At 46.8% G+C, this 23,438-nt stretch overlaps 1 protein-coding gene across 1 annotated transcript in view; it reads left to right on the top strand.

Moving 5' to 3' along the window:
• Positions 1-23,438, top strand: part of LOC110500776 (glucosidase 2 subunit beta) — a 319,402-nt gene that overhangs the window by 31,002 nt on the left and 264,962 nt on the right. Inside the window, exon 8 of the mRNA XM_036958295.1 lies at positions 10,382-10,460. Coding sequence (XP_036814190.1) covers positions 10,382-10,460 — 79 coding nt within the window. The remainder of the gene's footprint in view (positions 1-10,381; positions 10,461-23,438) is intronic.

Here is a 23,438-nt window from a genome sequence, read left to right as displayed (position 1 = left end):
CTCAACCATCCCACCTTGTGTCGGTTGTGCTCCATGAACATCCCCCCCCGCTCAACCATCCCACCTTGTGTCGGTTGTGCTCCATGAACATCCCCCTCCCTCTCAACCATCCCACCTTGTGTCGGTTGTGCTCCATGAACATCCCCCCCCTCTCAACCATCCCACCTTGTGTCGGTTGTGCTCCATGAACATCCCCCCCCTCTCAACCATCCCACCTTGTGTCGGTTGTGCTCCATGAACATCCCCCTCCCTCTCAACCATCCCACCTTGTGTCGGTTGTGCTCCATGAACATCCCCCCCCGCTCAACCATCCCACCTTGTGTCGGTTGTGCTCCATGAACATCCCCCTCCCTCTCAACCATCCCACCTTGTGTCGGTTGTGCTCCATGAACATCCCCCCCCGCTCAACCATCCCACCTTGTGTCGGTTGTGCTCCATGAACATCCCCCCCCGCTCAACCATCCCACCTTGTGTCGTTTGTCTCCATGAACATCCCCCCCCGCTCAACCATCCCACCTTGTGTCGTTTGTCTCCATGAACATCCCCTCCCGCTCAACCATCCCACCTTGTGTCGTTTGTCTCCATGAACATCCCCCCCTCCCGCTCAACCATCCCACCTTGTGTCGTTTGTCTCCATGAACATCCCCCCCTCCCGCTCAACCATCCCACCTTGTGTCGGTTGTGCTCCCTCGGCACCGGGAAGCATTGCCTTGTTTGCGTTGCATAATCTGACGCCTCAAAGGCTTCGACTGACCCGTTTTCGGCCAGCGAGACTTCTAGCTCTCTGCTGTGGGCTGTGTTTAACCTCCTCTGTCTGTCTGCTGTGGGCTGTGTTTAACCTCCTCTGTCTGTCTGCTGTGGGCTGTGTTTAACCTCCTCTGTCTGCTGTGGGCTGTGTTTAACCTCCTCTGTCTGTCTGCTGTGGGCTGTGTTTAACCTCCTCTGTCTGCTGTGGGCTGTGTTTAACCTCCTCTGTCTGCTGTGGGCTGTGTTTAACCTCCTCTGTCTGTCTGCTGTGGGCTGTGTTTAACCTCCTCTGTCTGTCTGCTGTGGGCTGTGTTTAACCTCCTCTGTCTGTCTGCTGTGGGCTGTGTTTAACCTCCTCTGTCTGTCTGCTGTGGGCTGTGTTTAACCTCCTTTGACTGTCTGCTGTGGGCTGTGTTTAACAACCTCTGTCTGTCTGCTGTGGGCTGTGTTTAACCTCCTCTGTCTGTCTGCTGTGGGCTGTGTTTAACCTCCTCTGTCTGTCTGCTGTGGGCTGTGTTTAACCTCCTCTGTCTGTCTGCTGTGGGCAATGTTTAACCTCCTCTGTCTGCTGTGGGCTGTGTTTAACCTCCTTTGACTGTCTGCTGTGGGCTGTGTTTAACCTCCTCTGTCTGTCTGCTGTGGGCTGTGTTTAACCTCCTCTGTCTGTCTGCTGTGGGCTGTGTTTAACCTCCTCTGTCTGTCTGCTGTGGGCAGTGTTTAACCTCCTCTGTCTGCTGTGGGCTGTGTTTAACCTCCTTTGACTGTCTGCTGTGGGCTGTGTTTAACCTCCTCTGTCTGTCTGCTGTGGGCTGTGTTTAACCTCCTCTGTCTGTCTGCTGTCGGCTGTGTTTAATCTCCTCTGTCTGTCTGCTGTGGGCAGTGTTTAACCTCCTCTGTCTGCTGTGGGCTGTGTTTAACCTCCTCTGTCTGTCTGCTGTGGGCTGTGTTTAACCTCCTCTGTCTGCTGTGGGCTGTGTTTAACCTCCTCTGTCTGTCTGCTGTGGGCTGTGTTTAACCTCCTCTGTCTGTCTGCTGTGGGCTGTGTTTAACCTCCTCTGTCTGTCTGCTGTGGGCAGTGTTTAACCTCCTCTGTCTGCTGTGGGCTGTGTTTAACCTCCTCTGTCTGTCTGCTGTGGGCTGTGTTTAACCTCCTCTGTCTGTCTGCTGTGGGCTGTGTTTAACCTCCTCTGTCTGTCTGCTGTCGGCTGTGTTTAACCTCCTCTGTCTGTCTGCTGTGGGCAGTGTTTAACCTCCTCTGTCTGCTGTGGGCTGTGTTTAACCTCCTCTGTCTGTCTGCTGTGGGCTGTGTTTAACCTCCTCTGTCTGCTGTGGGCTGTGTTTAACCTCCTCTGTCTGTCTGCTGTGGGCTGTGTTTAACCTCCTCTGTCTGTCTGCTGTGGGCTGTGTTTAACCTCCTCTGTCTGTCTGCTGTGGGCAGTGTTTAACCTCCTCTGACTGTCTGCTGTGGGCTGTGTTTAACCTCCTCTGTTTGCTGTGGGCTGTTTAACCTCCTCTGTCTGTCTGCTGTGGGCAGTGTTTAACCTCCTCTGTCTGCTGTGGGCTGTGTTTAACCTCCTCTGTCTGTCTGCTGTGGGCAATGTTTAACCTCCTCTGTCTGCTGTGGGCTGTGTTTAACCTCCTTTGACTGTCTGCTGTGGGCTGTGTTTAACCTCCTCTGTCTGTCTGCTGTGGGCTGTGTTTAACCTCCTCTGTCTGTCTGCTGTGGGCTGTGTTTAACCTCCTCTGTCTGTCTGCTGTGGGCAGTGTTTAACCTCCTCTGTCTGCTGTGGGCTGTGTTTAACCTCCTTTGACTGTCTGCTGTGGGCTGTGTTTAACCTCCTCTGTCTGTCTGCTGTGGGCTGTGTTTAACCTCCTCTTTCTGTCTGCTGTCGGCTGTGTTTAACCTCCTCTGTCTGTCTGCTGTGGGCAGTGTTTAACCTCCTCTGTCTGCTGTGGGCTGTGTTTAACCTCCTCTGTCTGTCTGCTGTGGGCTGTGTTTAACCTCCTCTGTCTGCTGTGGGCTGTGTTTAACCTCCTCTGTCTGTCTGCTGTGGGCTGTGTTTAACCTCCTCTGTCTGTCTGCTGTGGGCTGTGTTTAACCTCCTCTGTCTGTCTGCTGTGGGCAGTGTTTAACCTCCTCTGTCTGCTGTGGGCTGTGTTTAACCTCCTCTGTCTGTCTGCTGTGGGCTGTGTTTAACCTCCTCTGTCTGTCTGCTGTGGGCTGTGTTTAACCTCCTCTGTCTGTCTGCTGTCGGCTGTGTTTAACCTCCTCTGTCTGTCTGCTGTGGGCAGTGTTTAACCTCCTCTGTCTGCTGTGGGCTGTGTTTAACCTCCTCTGTCTGTCTGCTGTGGGCTGTGTTTAACCTCCTCTGTCTGCTGTGGGCTGTGTTTAACCTCCTCTGTCTGTCTGCTGTGGGCTGTGTTTAACCTCCTCTGTCTGTCTGCTGTGGGCTGTGTTTAACCTCCTCTGTCTGTCTGCTGTGGGCAGTGTTTAACCTCCTCTGACTGTCTGCTGTGGGCTGTGTTTAACCTCCTCTGTTTGCTGTGGGCTGTGTTTAACCTCCTCTGTCTGTCTGCTGTGGGCAGTGTTTAACCTCCTCTGTCTGCTGTGGGCTGTGTTTAACCTCCTCTGTCTGTCTGCTGTGGGCAATGTTTAACCTCCTCTGTCTGCTGTGGGCTGTGTTTAACCTCCTTTGACTGTCTGCTGTGGGCTGTGTTTAACCTCCTCTGTCTGTCTGCTGTGGGCTGTGTTTAACCTCCTCTGTCTGTCTGCTGTGGGCTGTGTTTAACCTCCTCTGTCTGTCTGCTGTGGGCAGTGTTTAACCTCCTCTGTTTGCTGTGGGCTGTGTTTAACCTCCTTTGACTGTCTGCTGTGGGCTGTGTTTAACCTCCTCTGTCTGTCTGCTGTGGGCTGTGTTTAACCTCCTCTTTCTGTCTGCTGTCGGCTGTGTTTAACCTCCTCTGTCTGTCTGCTGTGGGCAGTGTTTAACCTCCTCTGTCTGCTGTGGGCTGTGTTTAACCTCCTCTGTCTGTCTGCTGTGGGCTGTGTTTAACCTCCTCTGTCTGCTGTGGGCTGTGTTTAACCTCCTCTGTCTGTCTGCTGTGGGCTGTGTTTAACCTCCTCTGTCTGTCTGCTGTGGGCTGTGTTTAACCTCCTCTGTCTGTCTGCTGTGGGCAGTGTTTAACCTCCTCTGTCTGCTGTGGGCTGTGTTTAACCTCCTCTGTCTGTCTGCTGTGGGCTGTGTTTAACCTCCTCTGTCTGTCTGCTGTGGGCTGTGTTTAACCTCCTCTGTCTGTCTGCTGTCGGCTGTGTTTAACCTCCTCTGTCTGTCTGCTGTGGGCAGTGTTTAACCTCCTCTGTCTGCTGTGGGCTGTGTTTAACCTCCTCTGTCTGTCTGCTGTGGGCTGTGTTTAATCTCCTCTGTCTGCTGTGGGCTGTGTTTAACCTCCTCTGTCTGTCTGCTGTGGGCTGTGTTTAACCTCCTCTGTCTGTCTGCTGTGGGCTGTGTTTAACCTCCTCTGTCTGTCTGCTGTGGGCAGTGTTTAACCTCCTCTGACTGTCTGCTGTGGGCTGTGTTTAACCTCCTCTGTTTGCTGTGGGCTGTGTTTAACCTCCTCTGTCTGTCTGCTGTGGGCAGTGTTTAACCTCCTCTGTCTGCTGTGGGCTGTGTTTAACCTCCTCTGTCTGTCTGCTGTGGGCTGTGTTTAACCTCCTCTGTCTGCTGTGGGCTGTGTTTAACCTCCTCTGTCTGTCTGCTGTGGGCTGTGTTTAACCTCCTCTGTCTGTCTGCTGTGGGCTGTGTTTAACCTCCTCTGTCTGTCTGCTGTGGGCTGTGTTTAACCTCCTCTGTCTGTCTGCTGTGGGCTGTGTTTAACCTGCTTTGACTGTCTGCTGTGGGCTGTGTTTAACCTCCTCTGTCTGTCTGCTGTGGGCTGTGTTTAACCTCCTCTGTCTGTCTGCTGTGGGCTGTGTTTAACCTCCTCTGTCTGTCTGCTGTGGGCTGTGTTTAACCTCCTCTGTCTGTCTGCTGTGGGCAATGTTTAACCTCCTCTGTCTGCTGTGGGCTGTGTTTAACCTCCTTTGACTGTCTGCTGTGGGCTGTGTTTAACCTCCTCTGTCTGTCTGCTGTGGGCTGTGTTTAACCCCCTCTGTCTGTCTGCTGTGGGCAGTGTTTAACCTCCTCTGTCTGCTGTGGGCTGTGTTTAACCTCCTTTGACTGTCTGCTGTGGGCTGTGTTTAACCTCCTCTGTCTGTCTGCTGTGGGCTGTGTTTAACCTCCTCTGTCTGTCTGCTGTGGGCTGTGTTTAACCTCCTCTGTCTGTCTGCTGTGGGCTGTGTTTAACCTCCTCTGTCTGTCTGCTGTCGGCTGTGTTTAACCTCCTCTGTCTGTCTGCTGTGGGCAGTGTTTAACCTCCTCTGTCTGCTGTGGGCTGTGTTTAACCTCCTCTGTCTGTCTGCTGTGGGCTGTGTTTAACCTCCTCTGTCTGCTGTGGGCTGTGTTTAACCTCCTCTGTCTGTCTGCTGTGGGCTGTGTTTAACCTCCTCTGTCTGTCTGCTGTGGGCTGTGTTTAACCTCCTCTGTCTGTCTGCTGTGGGCAGTGTTTAACCTCCTCTGTCTGCTGTGGGCTGTGTTTAACCTCCTCTGTCTGTCTGCTGTGGGCAGTGTTTAACCTCCTCTGACTGTCTGCTGTGGGCTGTGTTTAACCTCCTCTGTTTGCTGTGGGCTGTGTTTAACCTCCTCTGTCTGTCTGCTGTGGGCAGTGTTTAACCTCCTCTGTCTGCTGTGGGCTGTGTTTAACCTCCTCTGTCTGTCTGCTGTGGGCTGTGTTTAACCTCCTCTGTCTGCTGTGGGCTGTGTTTAACCTCCTCTGTCTGTCTGCTGTGGGCTGTGTTTAACCTCTTCTGTCTGTCTGCTGTGGGCAGTGTTTAACCTCCTCTGACTGTCTGCTGTGGGCTGTGTTTAACCTCCTCTGTTTGCTGTGGGCTGTGTTTAACCTCCACTGTCTGTCTGCTGTGGGCTGTGTTTAACCTCCTCTGTCTGTCTGCTGTGGGCTGTGTTTAACCTCCTCTGTCTGTCTGCTGTGGGCTGTGTTTAACCTCCTCTGTCTGTCTGTCTGCTGTCGGCTGTGTTTAACCTCCTCTGTCTGCTGTGGGCTGAAGTTTAACCTCCTCTGTCTGCTGTGGGCTGTGTTGAACCTCCTCTGTCTGTCTGTCTGCTGTCGGCTGTGTTTAACCTCCTCTGTCTGTCTGTCTGCTGTCGGCTGTGTTTAACCTCCTCTGTCTGTCTGTCTGCTGTCGGCTGTGTTTAACCTCCTCTGTCTGCTGTGGGCTGTGTTTAACCTCCTCTGTCTGCTGTGGGCTGTGTTTAACCTCCTCTGTCTGCTGTGGGATGTGTTTAACCTCCTCTGTCTGCTGTGGGATGTGTTTAACCTCCTCTGTCTGCTGTGGGATGTGTTTAACCTCCTCTGTCTGCTTCATGGAGAATGGCTACAGTTTTGCTTCCCAGTGAGATGTTAACATTTCCTCACAGGCTTGCAGAAAAATCAACCGAGTTTCCAATGAGCCTGTTATCTCCCTTTCCTCATCCACCCACATTCCCCCCCCCCACCCACCCCCACCACTGCCTCTGAAAGAAATCAATACTGTGCAAGCTAACTAGGCATATTCTCCGGGAGAGGGTGGCCCCGGGATTGTAAACTAAACATGCTATAAAACATATGGCCGCATCAGAAGGAAATGCTTGCGCAGCTTTTTTTTTTAGCTAGTGGCGCGGTGGTTAATGACTTCCTGAGCCTCTTGATGTTCACCGTTATTCAGCCTGCGTCTGTCCCCTCCCCATCGCTGATGTTCAGGGAGCTCGGCTTAAAACAAACACATTACTAAGCTAAAATATATTCCGCTTGTTTATCAGTCAGATATTTGTTTCAGTCAATCCGTCATTGTGGATTCTGGGCTCGAGGGGGGGGGGGGGGGGGGGGGGGGGGGGGGGGGGGGGGGGGGGGGGGGGGGGGGGGGGGGGGGGTAGCTCTCAACATGCCCCGGTGCCAAGCGCAATTTAGATTGCTTTTGCGCATGATGTACCTTGATACTAGCACAGTTTTCCACGTACCGACTCGAAATGCTGTTAGTATGCACGTTCTGGACTCTTGTAAAAAAAAAAAAAAAAAAAATAGGTTGTCTCTTTGTTGCTAATTAGTCACCCTGAAACGCTACACTTTTCTTAATCCTTTTGATAGGAATATATCATTATATGCAAATTCAGCGATAATTGCACCCTATTTATAGGCGGATCTCATGTGTGTTATTTATTTATTCCGTTATCGTTAATAATCACTATTGTCTTCTTAAGAACTTAATAAATAAAATTAATGTAATGTAATAATGTAATAAAATGTAAAAAAATGAAGTCTCAGAAGCCCCCCCCCCCCCCCCCCCCCCCAACATAAAGGCTCTCTCCAATAGGAAGGCTTTAGATCCCCCCCCCCCAGCATAAAGGCTCCCTCCAATAGGAAGGCTTTAGATTCCCCCCCCCCCCCCAGCATAAAGGCTCTCTCCAATAGGAAGGCTTTAGATCCCCCCCCCCCCCCCAGCATAAAGGCTCTCTCCAATAGGAAGGCTTTAGATCCCCCCCCCCCCCCCCCCCCAGCATAAAGGCTCCCTCCAATAGGAAGGCTTTAGATTCCCCCCCCCCCCAGCATAAAGGCTCTCTCCAATAGGAAGGCTTTAGACCCCCCCCCCCCCCAGCATAAAGGCTCTCTCCAATAGGAAGGCTTTAGATCCCCCCCCCCCCCCCCCCCCAGCATAAAGGCTCCCTCCAATAGGAAGGCTTTAGATTCCCCCCCCCCCCCCAGCATAAAGGCTCCCTCCAATAGGAAGGCTTTAGATTCATGGACATCTTTCTTTTGGTTTCGACATGGTAATGCCATATCATATAAGATAAGAAACATGCTTAACTTGGTCTTCTTCTTCTTCTTCTTCTAAACGTCGTCTTAGCGTTGTCTTAGCGTTGTCTAAACATGTATCGTAGGCTCCTGGGTGGGTTTCTGCTTCTCTGTGTTATGTTGCCCTAAGCCTTCATAAGTACCACACACACAAACGAGTCCCAGTGCCGACAGCTGGCAGCCCAGTGCAGGATTAACTGGTACCTGTAGTGCTGCTTATAAATAGTGTGTAACAAATGCTACTGGAAACAAACCACGGCACAGCAACGGGTTGTGGTTTTGACCCCCTCCCCCTTTGTCTGTGTGTATTGTGTGTCGTCTGTGCGTGTTCGTTCACACACGGTCACATTTTCTCTGATTGAAGATAACCTCCCGTAGTCCCCTGCGATTGGGACTGAGGCCAGATCGCCAGCAGTATATAACCTGATCTACGACACTATACCCTCCATGTTTCCTGTAGTAGATCACCTGACCTTCGACACTATACCCTCCATGTTTCCTGTAGTAGATCACCTGACCTACGACACTATACCCTCCATGTTTCCTGTAGTAGATCACCTGACCTACGTCACTATACCCTCCATGTTTCCTGTAGTAGATCACCTGACCTACGACACTATACCCTCCATGTTTCCTGTAGTAGATCACCTGACCTACGACACTATACCCTCCATGTTTCCTGTAGTAGATCACCTGACCTACGACACTATACCCTCCATGTTTCCTGTAGTAGATCACCTGACCTACGTCACTATACCCTCCATGTTTACTGTAGTAGATCACCTGACCTACGACACTATACCCTCCATGTTTCCTGTAGTAGATAACCTGACCTACATTAAGAGACTATACCCTCCATGTTTCCTGTAGTAGGTAACCTGACCTACGTCACTATACCCTCCATGTTTCCTGTAGTAGATCACCTGACCTACGACACTATATCCTCCATGTTTCCTGTAGTAGATCACCTGACCTACGTCACTATACCCTCCATGTTTCCTGTAGTAGATAACCTGACCTACTACAATGTACCCTCCATGTTTCCTGTAGTAGATAACCTGAACTACGTCACTATACCCTCCATGTTTCCTGTAGTAGATAACCTGACCTACGTCACTATACCCTCCATGTTTCCTGTAGTAGATAACCTGACCTACTACAATGTACCCTCCATGTTTCCTGTAGTAGATAACCTGAACTACGTCACTATACCCTCCATGTTTCCTGTAGTAGATAACCTGACCTACGTCACTATACCCTCCATGTTTCCTGTAGTAGATAACCTGACCTACTACAATGTACCCTCCAGGTTTCCTGTAGTAGATAACCTGACCTACGTCACTATACCCCCCCATGTTTCCCGTAGTAGATCACCTGACCTACGACACTATACCCTCCATGTTTCCTGTAGTAGATCACCTGACCTACGTCACTATACCCTCCATGTTTCCTGTAGTAGATAACCTGATCTACTGTAAGACACTATACCCTGTGTAGAAATGATAATGGGCATGTATTATCTCTTATAATCCAGATTGCTAACAGCTAACAGTCACTCAAATGAAATCTAGACAGTCAAGGAGCAAATTTTAGCACATTTTTGGCGGCGAGGAAATACAACACATTTTAAGTACGGTGGCTCTCTGGACCTCGGTGAAGACCCAAAAGCGGCCCCGAGGAAAAATGAGTTTGACACCCCTGCCCCTGAAACAGTGTAGACACCTGGCAGAGGGAGCTAAGTGTTCACTCAAGAGAGGGTTGTGTGTGTCTGTGAGTGAGTGAAAGACTGAGAGATTGTTTAAATGAGTGAGTGCGTGGCTTTGTGCCCTCTGAAAGATACATATCACTCACTGTTAGGACTTTCATGTGTGGCCATGGAATGCATCAGCAATAGACTTTCAAAATGTTTTCTCCTTCTAGTGGCAACCTCACATTTACTAAAGCTGCACAAGGGGTTGCAACAACTGACTTTGAAATTGGAGAGACATGCACCCTTTCAGGAAGCCTCCTCTCTCCTTTATCCAATGGCCATCTCTTAGTGGAGGCCTTGACATGGAGAGTTGATCAAAGGTTGGGATGCTGTGAAGAGAGAGAGTGGGATAATCACCCTGCGCCACTGTAGAGTATAACAGAGAGCTCCACTCCAAGCTAGACACCCACCTCTTCTCCAGCCAGAGTAAGAGAATCACACACAGGAATCTGGCTCTGTAGCTTTCCCTCCATCTATTCCACAGTATCTGTGTCTGCTTGGAATTGTCAATCAGTACTGTATCAATGCACATAATATTGGATCCCCATCTCGATGTCTCCCATCTTCCTGCTTTCTTTCTTATTTGCTTTCCTTCTTTCCTTTCATTCTTTATTTCTCTCTTTCTTTACTTTTCTTCTAGCTCCCTCCCTCCCTCCCTCCCTCCCTCCCTCACTCACTCACTCACTCACTCACTCACTCACTCACTCACTCACTCACTCACTCACTCACTCACTCACTCCCCTCCTTCCCTCTCTCCCTTCTTTCCTTCCTTCCTTCCTTCCTTCCTTCCTTCCTTCCTTCCTTCCTTCCTTCCTTCCTTCCTTCCTTCCTTCCCTCTCTCCCTTACTTCCTTACTTCCTTCCTTCCTTCCTTCTCTCCTTCCTGCCCCCCTCCCTCATTGTTTTTAACCCCTTTTCTCCCCTGTTTGTTTGCCTGCCACAGTATTACCGTGGATGAAGTCCAGGCGAAACTCTCTCCCGTCCAGGATGAGGAGCATGCTCTATCTGAGGATGAAGCCGTGGTATGTTGAAACTGTGTTAAACATCTCACTGATGTTATAGGAGTTTGATGTTAGAAATACTTTGGGTCCTCAAGCGTATTTTTTTGTTGTTGTTCTAGCCCAGCACTAATCAAAGGCTTTGGTGATTAGTTGATTAGTGGAATCAGCTAGTGCTGGGCTAGAAAATAGGTGAATTAGTTGAAGCAGGCGTGTTAACGCTGGGCCAGAACAAAATGTGGCACCCCAGGGGCTCAATAAAAATAGCTAGTCTCTTCCTCAAAATTTCAAACACAAAGCAGATATCCCAGCCTAATCATTGGTTTCCCGGGTTCCATTGTCAAAATCTCCCTCGCTATTCGACAAGTACTCTCACCACAGGCTCTATCCACACTCATTTGAATTCATAGACATACAGTTTCCAACAAGGATTTTCCTTCAACCGTGATGTATGAGAATGCCGCTGTCTGTTCCACTTTAAACTGTGAGCTTGCGCACCAAGAGCAGATATCAAAGTATTTTTTTTTTTGGGGGGGGGGGGGGGGGGGGGGGGTAAACAAAATACCTGAATCTCCTTTTTCTTTCAATGCTAATTGGTATGCGAGAGGGCCTGCCGGTGTCCCTAGAGTGGGTAGTGTGGTAGATTTAGACTTGGCTAGTATATAGACACACACACACTGTGAACAGGCTCTCACGTCCACCAAAATGCACCAATCATGCAACATCAATATTGTATATCTCAATGTGCACCAGTCACACATCATCCATATTGTATATCTCAAAATGCTTATAGGGGAGGATTACCCAAGGTTTCTTATCATGCAGTATGCAATTATCGACGTGTGAGTGTGTGCTCTTGTGTGGGTGCGTGTCTCCGTGTGCGTGTGAGACTTATTTGTGTCTGATGTTCCCGAGAAGTGTCTCCTAATCAGGTTCTTGTCCAAGTTAGCTTTGAGTAACAAGACTCAGTTGACACAATGCTAGTTAGCTTTATGTAACAAGACTCAGTTGACACAATGCTAGTTAGCTTTACTTAACAAGACTCAGTTGACACAAAGCTAGTTAGCTTTACCTAACAAGTCTCAGTTGACACAAAGCTAGTTAGCTTTACTTAACAAGTCTCAGTTGACACAATGCTAGTTAGCTTTATGTAACAAGACTCAGTTGACACAAAGCTAGTTAGCTTTACTTAACAAGTCTCAGTTGACACAAAGCTAGTTAGCTTTATGTAACAAGACTCAGTTGACACAATGCTAGTTAGCTTTATGTATCAAGACTCAGTTGACACAAAGCTAGTTAGCTTTGAGTAACAAGACTCAGTTGACACAAAGCTAGTTAGCTTTATGTAACAAGTCTCAGTTGACACAAAGCTAGTTAGCTTTATGTAACAAGACTCAGTTGACACAAAGCTAGTTAGCTTTATGTAACAAGACTCAGTTGACACAAAGCTAGTTAGCTTTGAGTAACAAGACTCAGTTGACACAATGCTAGTTAGCTTTATGTATCAAGACTCAGTTGACACAAAGCTAGTTAGCTTTGAGTAACAAGACTCAGTTGACACAAAGCTAGTTAGCTTTATGTAACAAGACTCAGTTGACACAATGCTAGTTAGCTTTATGTAACAAGACTCAGTTGACACAAAGCTAGTTAGCTTTACTTAACAAGTCTCAGTTGACACAAAGCTACTTTAGATGCATTTAAATGCAAAGGAATTCCGTATCAGTAAGCAGCATTCTGATTGGACAGCTGTACCAAACTAATCTCCAGGGGTCTACTGATGTTGCGTGGCATTCTGAACCATGTATCCTACCCCCAAAAAAATACCAAGTCCTTCCCTCGCAAGCGACATTAAAGGGCCCAGAATGGGAAACCACTGGCTGTTTGTTATTTATAGCTGGTGAGGACACAGGAAGGCAATCCTAATTAATTCACATACATTTGAAGTGAGTGAATGAATATGAATATGCATGAATATGAAAGTGTGCACTTATCCAATCAAACGATGATCAAGCCCGGCGAATTAAACAGTTTGCCAAGGACAGTAGTTAATGGGCAATTTACATTGGAACGAGGAAGCAGCCGCGTGAAGACGTCGACGCCCTACAAGGAGCTGTGCTTTTTTTTTTTGTTCTGCGTTTCGCTCTGATTGGCAGCGACATTCGACCTGTTGTTATCAGTAACCCCGTGACATTCTCCCCACAAAGAAGTGTTACGTCGGCCATTTTTTTTTGGACATTAAGTGAGACTGCTTACGCTCCTAATACATGAACGTGTTCACTTCTTCCCAAGGCGGAGAAACCCCCCCCCCATTGTTCAGGTTGATAACATAGGCCTCCGAGTTGAGTTCCCAGTCGTGTTGAGAGCTGTTGTATTTGAGAGATGGTCTGTTATTGTACCGTCCAAAGACTTCCATTACTCTGGTCAGAAGGATGTCAGGAGCAATTGGGCTGTAGTTTTAGATTTCTCACACTTCCCCCACTTCCTGTCATTTCCACTTAATTTTGATTTGGTTCCTCCCTCGTTTCCTCTCGACTCCTCCCTCGTTTCCTCTCTTGTCTCCTCCCTCGTTTCCTCTCTCGACTCCTCCCTCGTTTCCTCTCTTGGCCCCTCCCTCGTTTCCTCTCTTGACTCCTCCCTCGTTTCCTCTCTTGACCCCTCCCTCGTTTCCTCTCTTGACACCCTCCCTCGTTTCCTCTCTCGTCTCCTCTCTCGTCTCCTCCCTCGTTTCCTCTCTTGTTTCCTCCCTCATTTACTCTCTTGTGACCTCCCTCATTTCCTCTCTCGTTTCCTCTCTCGTTTCCTCCCTCGTTTCCTCATCTCATCTACTCACTCGATTCCTCCCTCTCTCTACTTTCTCTGAAAAAAGCTTTGGGCACCGCCAGAAAATTCAGTTTCCACTTCAGTGGTCCAGATCATTCAAGAACAGAGAGTACCTCAAACACAATTTGCTGATCAAAGGAAGCGTTCTTCTCTGTAAGGGAAAGCAGGACTTTAGACAGTGGCATTAGGCAATGCTATGAGAAGAGAAGGCTTTACACTGTGTCCATTGTTTTTAGTTGAGGAATCATAGTTTGTATAATTCGTAGGTAAAAAGTGATTTCATTTGAAAAGGGAGGGTCTCGTAATCCATTGTGTGTTATCTACATACGGTTCAATGAACACGAAACGACACTGGCATGCATATTATCCACGCTCATGCCCACATTGTCTCAATACCTCATCAGAAATCCACTATAAGGACAAGTGTGCATTTTGAAGTCTCTTCTCTGGTATCTTTTTTTCTGCCGTCGGAAACCCTCTTGGTTGTCTCCATCAGAAATCAAACATGGCCACCACATACTCAGAGTCGTTCGCGCGTGACTTGTTGCTCGGATGTGATGAAGAGAAGCAGAGTTGAGCTGGGGAGATTGATTGCAGTCTCCTTGCGGATGGACCTCCAGGCCTCAAAATGAGAGACATTTCACCCTCTCCTCCTTCAAACTTGGACTCACCTAACCCTTACGCCCTTCATAGGGAATGAGAGGTCTCACCACAGATTAGGTTTCTATAACAAACAACAACAAAAAAAGAAGACGGAGAGAAAAAAATCCTGCTGAAAAAGAAATCCGTCTTAGGTGAGAGAGAGGAAAAAGCCATCCTTCTTCACCCTCCATTTCCTGTTGCAAGCTTAGGTAATCCTGTAGGTCCTAATTTATGTGGTCTCTGACACCTGGTGTTGCATGGCAAACGGTCCAGGAACAAAAGGACAATGCCCAAGGACTAGTCAGCCCTTCCCTCTCTGAGGGGAATCTCTCTGTTACAGTATCCAAAGGACTGACTATTATTACAGAATACTACAATACCATATCTGGTGTCTATCTGAAACGTGTCCTCCACAGAGGACCCTGAAGTTGTCTATATGGATGGAGGATCTCTGTGGTTACTTGTATCTGTATCTGGGAGAACTCTTTGAGTTAGTCTACGCAAAGGGGTTTTAGGGTTCCTGTTATGAATTCTGACTTATTTATAATCTTCTTATCTCCCAGACAAGCCGTTAGATATTGTGACAACCTGTGGAGATTGGGCCTGGGAGCTTTTAAGTTATTGTTAACTTGGTATCGTTTGATTGGTCAATGGTGGTTGGTTTTGGGTTGAAAGGTTACACCTTCAGATGTTATAAATGGAATGAAATGCCTTTGTTCTCTCTCTCTCTTTCCTATATACAGTCAATGGAGGAAGGTTTATGATCAATTTTCATTTCCTAGGCTTCTCGGGCCTCTGGCCTAATAGGTATATCTTTGTTCATACTTTGTATTCTATGTTAACCTTAGGATCTATATGCCTGGAAGTGTACTTTGTAATATCAGTATTGTCTTATAACTTGTTTTATGCCTTGTATGTGAATCCATTTATTGTGCAATGTTAATTAAATATCTGCTTTTGATATAGACAATTTTACAGACCAAATTTTGCTAGTCAACGTCAACTCATTGACTAATGCTTGCACGACAATGCCAGTCACTGTTCTGGGATCAGTGGCTGACATGACTATGCCAGAGAATTCTGTATGTTCTGTTGTCAGGCAGAGATGGGTCATGTCCATTCTGTTCTAGAATCAGTGGTGTCATGAACAAAAACAAGGTCTCCTCGTAATAAGCACTCTAACACCCATATTCTCCTTCTCACCAATCCTTAATGAATATATATGTTTGATTGGATGTACAGTACCAGTCAAAAGTTTGGACACACCTACTAATTCCAGGGTTTTTCTTTATTTTGACTGTTTTCTACATTGTAGAATAATAGTGAAGACATCAAAACTATGAAATAACACATATGGAATCATGTAGTGACCAAAAATAGTGTTAAACAATATTTGCCACCCTTTGCCATTACAGCTTTGCATACTTTTGGCATTCTCTCAACCAGCTTCATGAGGTAGTCACCTGGAATGCATTTCAATTAATAGGTGTGCCTTGTTAAAAGTACATTTGTGGAATTTCTTTCCTTCTTAATTTGTTTGAGCCAATAAGTTGTGTTATGACAAGGTAGGGTGGTATACAGAAGGTTCCCCTATTTGGTAAATGACCAAGTGCATATTATGGCAAGTACAGCTCAAATAAGCAAAGAGAAACGATCATTACTTTAAGACATTCCGAAAATGTCAAGAACTTTGAAAGTTTCTTCAAGGGCAATGCCAAAACCATCAAGCGCTATGATGGAACTGGCTCTTATGAGGAGCCGACACAGGAAAGGGGGCTCTAGAGTTACCTCTGTTGCAGAGGATAAGTTCATTAGAGTTACGGGCCCACTCTTGGCATTCTCTCAACCAGCTTCACCTGGAATGCATTTCCGCATATGCTGAGCACTTGTTGGCTATTTTTCCTTATTGGATCAGATTGTTGTCTTGGAGACATGGTTCCATCCACTCCCCCAACCAGATTGTTGTCTTGGAGATATAGTTCCATCCACTACCCCAACCAGATTGTTGTCTTGGAGACATGTTTCCATCCACTCCCCCAACCAGATTGTTGTCTTGGAGACATGGTTCCATCCACTCCCCCAACCAGATTGTTGTCTTGGAGACATGGTTCCATCCACTCTCCCAACCAGATTGATGTCTTGGAGATATAGTTCCATCCACTACCCCAACCAGATTGTTGTCTTGGAGACATGTTTCCATCCACTCCCCCAACCAGATTGATGTCTTGGAGACATGGTTCCATCCACTCTCCCAACCAGACATCACAGCGCTACTGGCTGAAAGTTTAACTACATTTGATCACGTCATGAGGGATAAACTGGAGTAGACTACATTGTTCTCCTCTGTCGTGTTTCAACATCTGTCGGGTCACGAAAGGAGATGTCATCCCATGGAGGCTGCAACCTGCACCCCCCCCCCCCCCCCCCCCCCGCCCCTTAAGGCTATAGCGACGATGCGTCCGACTTGTAACTTTAACGTCAATCTCTTATCTCCCTCATTGCACTTACCACACTCTTCGTGGCTTGGCAGTCCCATCCTCGTCCCACAAGGTCAAACACCCGGCCTAACTAATAACATCGGCCGCTTGTGTTTAAGCCCAGCCAGCACTGTGGATTTTCCCCTCCCGAGGGGCGAGGGGGCATATTTGCATTAAGACAAGTAGTAGCTTGGCTCATAGTTGAATGTTGATGCTGTGTACTGTAATGGTCCTTAACCAGGAAATAAGATAGTTCACGATGCTCGTTGTCAGAGCATACTCTTGTATTTGACAAAGAGTGTGAGATATTATGTCATGCCATGACATATCATCAAACCATTAGGACTACTAAGTGTCAGAGCCTTGGTTTGCCCTGCAAATTATAACTACAAGAGTGGGGGGAAATTCTTGGAAAAAATGTAGACTGCTTTTCCACCAGCTACCAAAAGGGGGCAGCAGGCCTCTTGTGAAATAGTCACTAATGTAAAGTCACATTCACAGTTAATTGAATCCCTTTGTTTTCATGGGCTGGGCCTGAGGTGCTGCTTTTCTTTCTTTGTTTTCAGGAAAAGAGATCCCTCCTGTTCTGAGAAGATCCTGATCTCCCTCCCAATAAATTCCTTTCAATTGCGTATGGGAACTGTGTGCGAGCTTATACCGTTTCAAAGGGTTTGATATCTAATGTGTTGACAGGGCTTTTGCTACTGGACTAGTGTAGGGGCATAGTATAGGCTTTCTTTAAATGGCTGCCGTGTCTTTGGGGTTCACAGTTGTATTGGTTTGCGCTATTCTAACAGTAGCAGTCTAGCTTGGCTGTATCAGGCTAGAAGTTGTTTTGTTGTTGCTTGGCGTAGGGTCATAGGTTTCAGGGAAGTCGCATTTATCCAACTGGAATACATGTGTTTGGATAACATTCCCTGTTTTGAGCTTGCAGTGTCACAGGCAGGCTGGCTGGCTGGCTGGCTGGCTGGCTGGCTGGTTGGCAGGCTGGCTGGCTGGCTGGCTGGTTGGCAGGCTGGCTGGCTGGTTGGCTGGCTGGCAGGCTGGTTGGCAGGCTGGCTGGCTGGCTGGTTGGCAGGCTGGCTGGCTGGGGGAGTCTGTAGTCTGAGTTCCCCTGTCACTACCGTTTCTCACTTCTCGTCACACGCCTCATGTTTTTCATGCCCGGCTAGAGTTATATAATGTGAAATGACAACCAGAAGAGCATGATACGTGACTTGTAGTGTCGAAGTAAATAACATTGACCCGTTTAAAACACTGTAATATATGGTGTTATGGTCTTTGTAGGTAGGGGGGGGGGGGGGGGGGGGGGGATGAACGTATCGGAAAGGATTCTGTTTCTCTTGTGCCTCTCATCTTCTTCCTCCTCCTCCCGTCATTGTTGCCAAGGTAATGGAGCTAGTGGGAGGTCAAAGGGCGAGAGGGAAGGTGGAGTTTTGTGTTCTCCTCCTTTTTATTGCCAATTACAACATATTGGATGACTGTCATTCATATTCCTTTCACCCAGCTCAATGTGACAGCGATAGGTTTAGGCTACTACATGATACTAGAATTTTCCCTATAACCAATCATGAGGTTGCCTCAACCTAACCGACAAATGAAAGTTTGCAACGTAGGTGCACAGGTTGAGAGAAATTATAGTAATCAAGGTGACACATTTAGTACTACCTTGCACACTCTTGCCTGTTTCTAGCTGATCTATGGTGTAGCCATTAGTCTAACAGGTGCAAGCGAGAGTTTCTATTGGACAAATTCAGGTACGTTTGTCCCCGCTTCGTTACGCTTGCTTCCGTTTTACGAAACGTTTTTCAACATAATCGGCGGAATGAATACACCCCTGATCACACGCAAACACAGAAGTAGCAGCCACATGCAAACCGCATGATCCCTTTGATCGTTGCATATATCATTCCTTCTCGCATCTACGCTCCTCTCACCTTTTCCCTTCGCTTGTGAACTTAGTGAACAATGCAACAGCTGTCTTGTGACCAGGTGAAAAAAACATTTCCAAGTGAAACTTTCATAACCGCTAAGCGCTCCACAAAGCCTACGTTGTTTTTACCATATTAACGTCATAGTCAACATAACTACTAGAACTAACGCGTTAGTAAACCCGCTACAATCACGCAGTACATTGTACAGTCAGCAAACAGTTTAGCAGTTAATAGAAACCAAAAGCTTACCTTGACACGGAAGAGTTCCAGTATTGGATAGCCATAGCCAGTTAGCTAACATAGCATCCCTCTTTGTTTGAGCCGGGTGTTTGCATAGACTAAACTAGCTAGCTACATTTGCTCGCTAAGTAAGTGAAAGTGAGCTATAGCTAGTTCTCTCTTGCTCTCTCTCTCTGGTGTTTGAGTAGGTTAAACTCGTGAAAGTAAAACACACACATATATATTATATATTACAAAATATAAGTAGCTAGCTCTTTCTCTCTCGCTTCTCCTTCATTTTGGAATAAATTAATTTGTTCAAAACTGTTAAACTGTTTTCTTTCTCTATCTTTGAGTCAACTAATCACCACATATGATGCACTGCAGTGCTAGCTAGCTGTAGCTTATGCTTTCAGTACTAGATTCATTCTCTGATCCTTTGATTTTAAAAACATTTTTAAATGTTATTTCACCTTTATTTAACCAGGTAGGCTATTTGAGAACACGTTCTCATTTGCAACTGCGACCTGGCCAAGATAGCATAGCAATTCGACACAACAACACAGAGTTACACATGGAATAAACAAAACATAGTCAATAATACAGTAGAACAAAATAAAACAAAAAGTCTATATACAGTGAGTGCAAATGAGGTAAGTTAAGGGAGTTAAGGCAATAAATAGGCCATGTGGCGAAGGAATTACAATATAGCAATTAAACACTGGAATGGTAGATGTGCAGAAGATGAATGTGCAAGTAGAGATACTGGGATGCAAAGGAGCAAGATACATAAATAAATACAGTATGGGGATGAGGTAGGTAGATAGATGGGCTGTTTACAGATGGGCTATGTACAGGTGCAGGTGCAGCTGGGGCTTAAAGCTAGTGAGGGAGATATGAGTCTCCAGCTTCAGAGATTTTTGCAGTTTGTTCCAGTCATTGGCAGCAGAGAACTGGAAGGAAAGACGACTAATTGAGTGGAAAATATGTCAGTTCATGCTGCAAGAGCTCTGATAGGTTAGAGGACGTTCTCCTAAAGTTGTCATAATTACTGTGTAAGTCTAGGGAAAGGGACGAGAACCATGAACCTCCTAGGTTTTGCATTGAAGTCAATGTACCCAGAGGAGAACGGAAGCTAGCTGTCCTCCGACTACACCATGGTGTTACCCTACAGAGTGCTATTGAGGCTACTGTAGACCTTCAATTGCAAAACAGTGTGTTTTACACAATTATTTGGTGACGTGAATTTACCTAGTATAGTTTTAATCTAAAAAGGATAACTTTGTTAATGTTTTACTATTTTAATTTTTATGAAATTCACTGAGGAGAATGATCCTCCCCTTCCTCCTCTGAGTAGCCCCCCCCCCCCCCCCACACACACACATACTTCCACTATGTCAACAGAGCATGATGGCCTTGAACAGAGCATGATGCTCAGTCAGCTTTAAAGAATAAACCCCAACTAATAACAGCAACAACCATCTTAGCTTATGTCCTTATAGCTATCCGTCCAGCTGTAGCTCCTCCATTTTATTTTAACAGTGGCGCTTTGCTGCTTGTTTGTAAAATAAGCGAGGAGTTTTAATAACCTTCATAATGTAACTATGTAATCAAGAGGCCACCGTCCAGACCCCGCAAATCCACCAGCGAGGCGACGGGCACCAACACATCCACTCATCAGAATTTTCACGGTGGTCTGACTGAACATTTATTACTCGTCTCACACCGCGCTGCATACCAGGACTCTCAGCTGTGAGAACAGGGCATTAACGTGGCCTAAACTCTGCTGTGAAAACAGGGCATTAACATGGCCTAGACTCTGCTGTGAAAACAGGGCATTAACATACCAGGACTCTCAGCTGTGAGAACAGGGCATTAACATGGCCTAAACTCTGCTGTGAAAACAGGGCATTAACATGGCCTAAACTCTGCTGTGAAAACAGGGCATTAACATGGCCTAAACTCTGCTGTGAAAACAGGCATTAACGTGGCCTAAACTGTGCTGTGAAAACAGGACATTAACGTGGCCTAAACTCTGCTGTGAAAACAGGGCATTAACATACCAAGACTCTGCTATGAAAACAGGGCATTAACATGGCCTAGACTCTGCTGTGAAAACAGGGCATTAATATACCAGGACTCAGCTGTGAGAACAGGGCATTAACATGGCCTAAACTCTGCTGTGAAAACAGGGCATTAACATGGCCTAAACTCTGCTGTGAAAACAGGGCATTAACATGGCCTAAACTCTGCTGTGAAAACAGGCATTAACGTGGCCTAAACTCTGCTGTGAAAACAGGACATTAACGTGGCCTAAACTCTGCTGTGAAAACAGGGCATTAACATACCAAGACTCAGCTGTGAGAACAGGGCATTAACATGGCCTAGACTCTGCTATGAAAACAGGGCATTAACATGGCCTAGACTCTGCTGTGAAAACAGGGCATTAATATACCAGGACTCAGCTGTGAGAACAGGGCATTAACATGGCCTAGACTCTGCTGTGATAACAGGGCATGAACATGGCCTAAACTCTGCTGTGAAAACAGGGCATTGACATGGCCTAGTCTCCCGGGGACTCTGCTGTGAAAACAGGGCATTAACATGGCCTAGATTCTGCTGTGAAAACAGGGCATTAACATGGTCTAGACTCTGCTGTGAAAACAGGGCATAAACATGGCCTAAACTCTGCTGTGAAAAGAGGGCATGAACATGGCCTAGACTCTGCTGTGAAAACAGGGCATTAACATGGCCTAGACTCTGCTGTGAAAACAGGGCATGAACATGGCCTAGACTCTGCTGTGAAAACAGGGCATGAACATGGCCTAGTCTCTGCTTGTAAAACAGGGCATTAACATGGCCTAGACTCTGCTGTGAAAACAGGGCATGAACATGGCCTAGACTCTGCTGTGAAAACAGGGCATTAACATACCAGGGCTCAGCTGTAAAAACAGGGCATGAACATGGCCTAAACTCTGCTGTGAAAACAGGGCATGAACATGGCCTAGACTCTGCTGTGAAAACAGGGCATCAACATACCAGGGCTCAGCTGTGGGAACAGGGCATTAACATGGCCTAGACTCTGCTGTGAAAACAGGGCATTAACATGGCCTAGACTCTGCTGTGAAAACAGGGCATGAACATGGCCTAGACTCTGCTGTGAAAACAGGGCATTAACATACCAAGACTCAGCTTTGAGAACAGGGCATTAACATGGCCTAGACTTTGCTGTGAAAACAAGGCATGAACATGGCCTAGACTCTGCTGTGAAAACAGGGCATTAACATGGCCTAGACTCTGCTGTGAAAACAGGGCATTAACATGGCCTAGACTCAGCTGTGAAAACAGGGTAATAACATGGCCTAGACTCCTGGGGTCTCTGCTGTGAAAACAGGGCATGAACATGGCCTAGACTCAGCTGTGAAAACAGGGCATTAACATGGCCTAGACTCCCGGGGACTCTGCTGTGAAGACATTAACATGGCTGACATTAGAAAGGTAAGGGCCAGGGGTTCGCTGAATGGAAAGGATGGATAAGGGAGTAATGGGAGCGATCCAGTTAGATCTCAAAACTACTGGATAGTGTTTCTCATGTCAGGAACCACATTCATATTATGTAATGGGGCGGCATGTGGCCTAGTGGTTAGAGTGTTGGGCCAGTAACTGAAAGGTTGCTAGATTGAATCCCCGAGGTAAAAATCTGTTGTTCTGCCCCTGAACAAGGCAGTTAACCCACTGTTCCTAGGCCGCCATTGTAAATAAGAATTTGTTCTTAACTGACTTGCCTGGTTAAATAAATGTAAAATTAAAATGTAAGGGATAAGCAACGATGGGTTTATGTGTTCCGTGGAGAATAATGCAGAACGTGGAAGGTGTGTGCCACCAAGGCCTATCCTAATTGCATTATTTTCCAGAGAACGCATAGAGCCTTCAGTTGATGATCCCGCTTATACCACACCTATAGTTGAACACGTTTGCCTGTAGAAATGTGTTCATCGTCCACTGAATTAGCTAGCAAGTTTACTAGATAAATACTAGATGGTTATTACTGCGTTGTCGGAACTAGAAGCACAAGCGTTTCGCCACACTCGCATTAATTAACATCTGCTCACCACGTGTATGTGACAAATACATTTGATTTGATTTGAAGTAGTTGCCTTGGTAACCAAACAAACAGGCTTGCTAGCTCAGCGAACCAAACCATCAGTCCTGCTGTCTTGCTATTATGAAAATCGAATTCAACAATGCAAATGGTATTTTCAATTGGACTTTTGCTATCAAAAGCAGCTCAAACATAGAACTGCTAAGAATTAACTTCATAGCCATTGAGTAATGCAATGCATTATAGAGAAATACTGGGCACTCTACAATGCCCTTCTAGCCAATCGTGGTGTAAATAGCAATCTTCTGCGTAACTGATATAGCAACTTCTGAGCGGCTCTGTATGTTAACCTGTATCCACCTGCCCTGCGGAGGAGCTCAAACGTATGTGTGTGGTTTTACTATGCAAAGTACACCACCAGGCCTAAAACTAAGCAACGGCCTTGGAATGACATGTTCTTCTCAACGCGGAGCAAAGTTGAATTCTCTTATATATTTGTATCATTAATGCAATAACACAGAGATATATGGTGATTCTCCCAAAATATTATGCTAGAGAAATCACCTTACAAGCTACATTGGCAGTCCCTAAAAGCAAGCCCAGGGCAACAATTAGTATTCTTATCACCCTTCTCCACTCGGCAACCACTTTCAACGCTGTACTCCTGTCACAAGCCACGGACGCCCGTCTACAACGATATCCAGGAGCACAGTCGTTGGTTGCCATGGCAGCATCAAAGAGCTGCTAACCTCTGCTCAACCTATACCTTTGTTTGCCAGATGGACACATTCACAGGTGATGTAATGTG

Source organism: Oncorhynchus mykiss, chromosome 21, assembly GCF_013265735.2.
Source record: "Oncorhynchus mykiss isolate Arlee chromosome 21, USDA_OmykA_1.1, whole genome shotgun sequence".
Classification (NCBI taxonomy): domain Eukaryota; kingdom Metazoa; phylum Chordata; class Actinopteri; order Salmoniformes; family Salmonidae; genus Oncorhynchus; species Oncorhynchus mykiss.
Note: the sequence above shows the minus strand (reverse complement) of the source record. Positions and strands in the feature narration are given on the sequence as shown.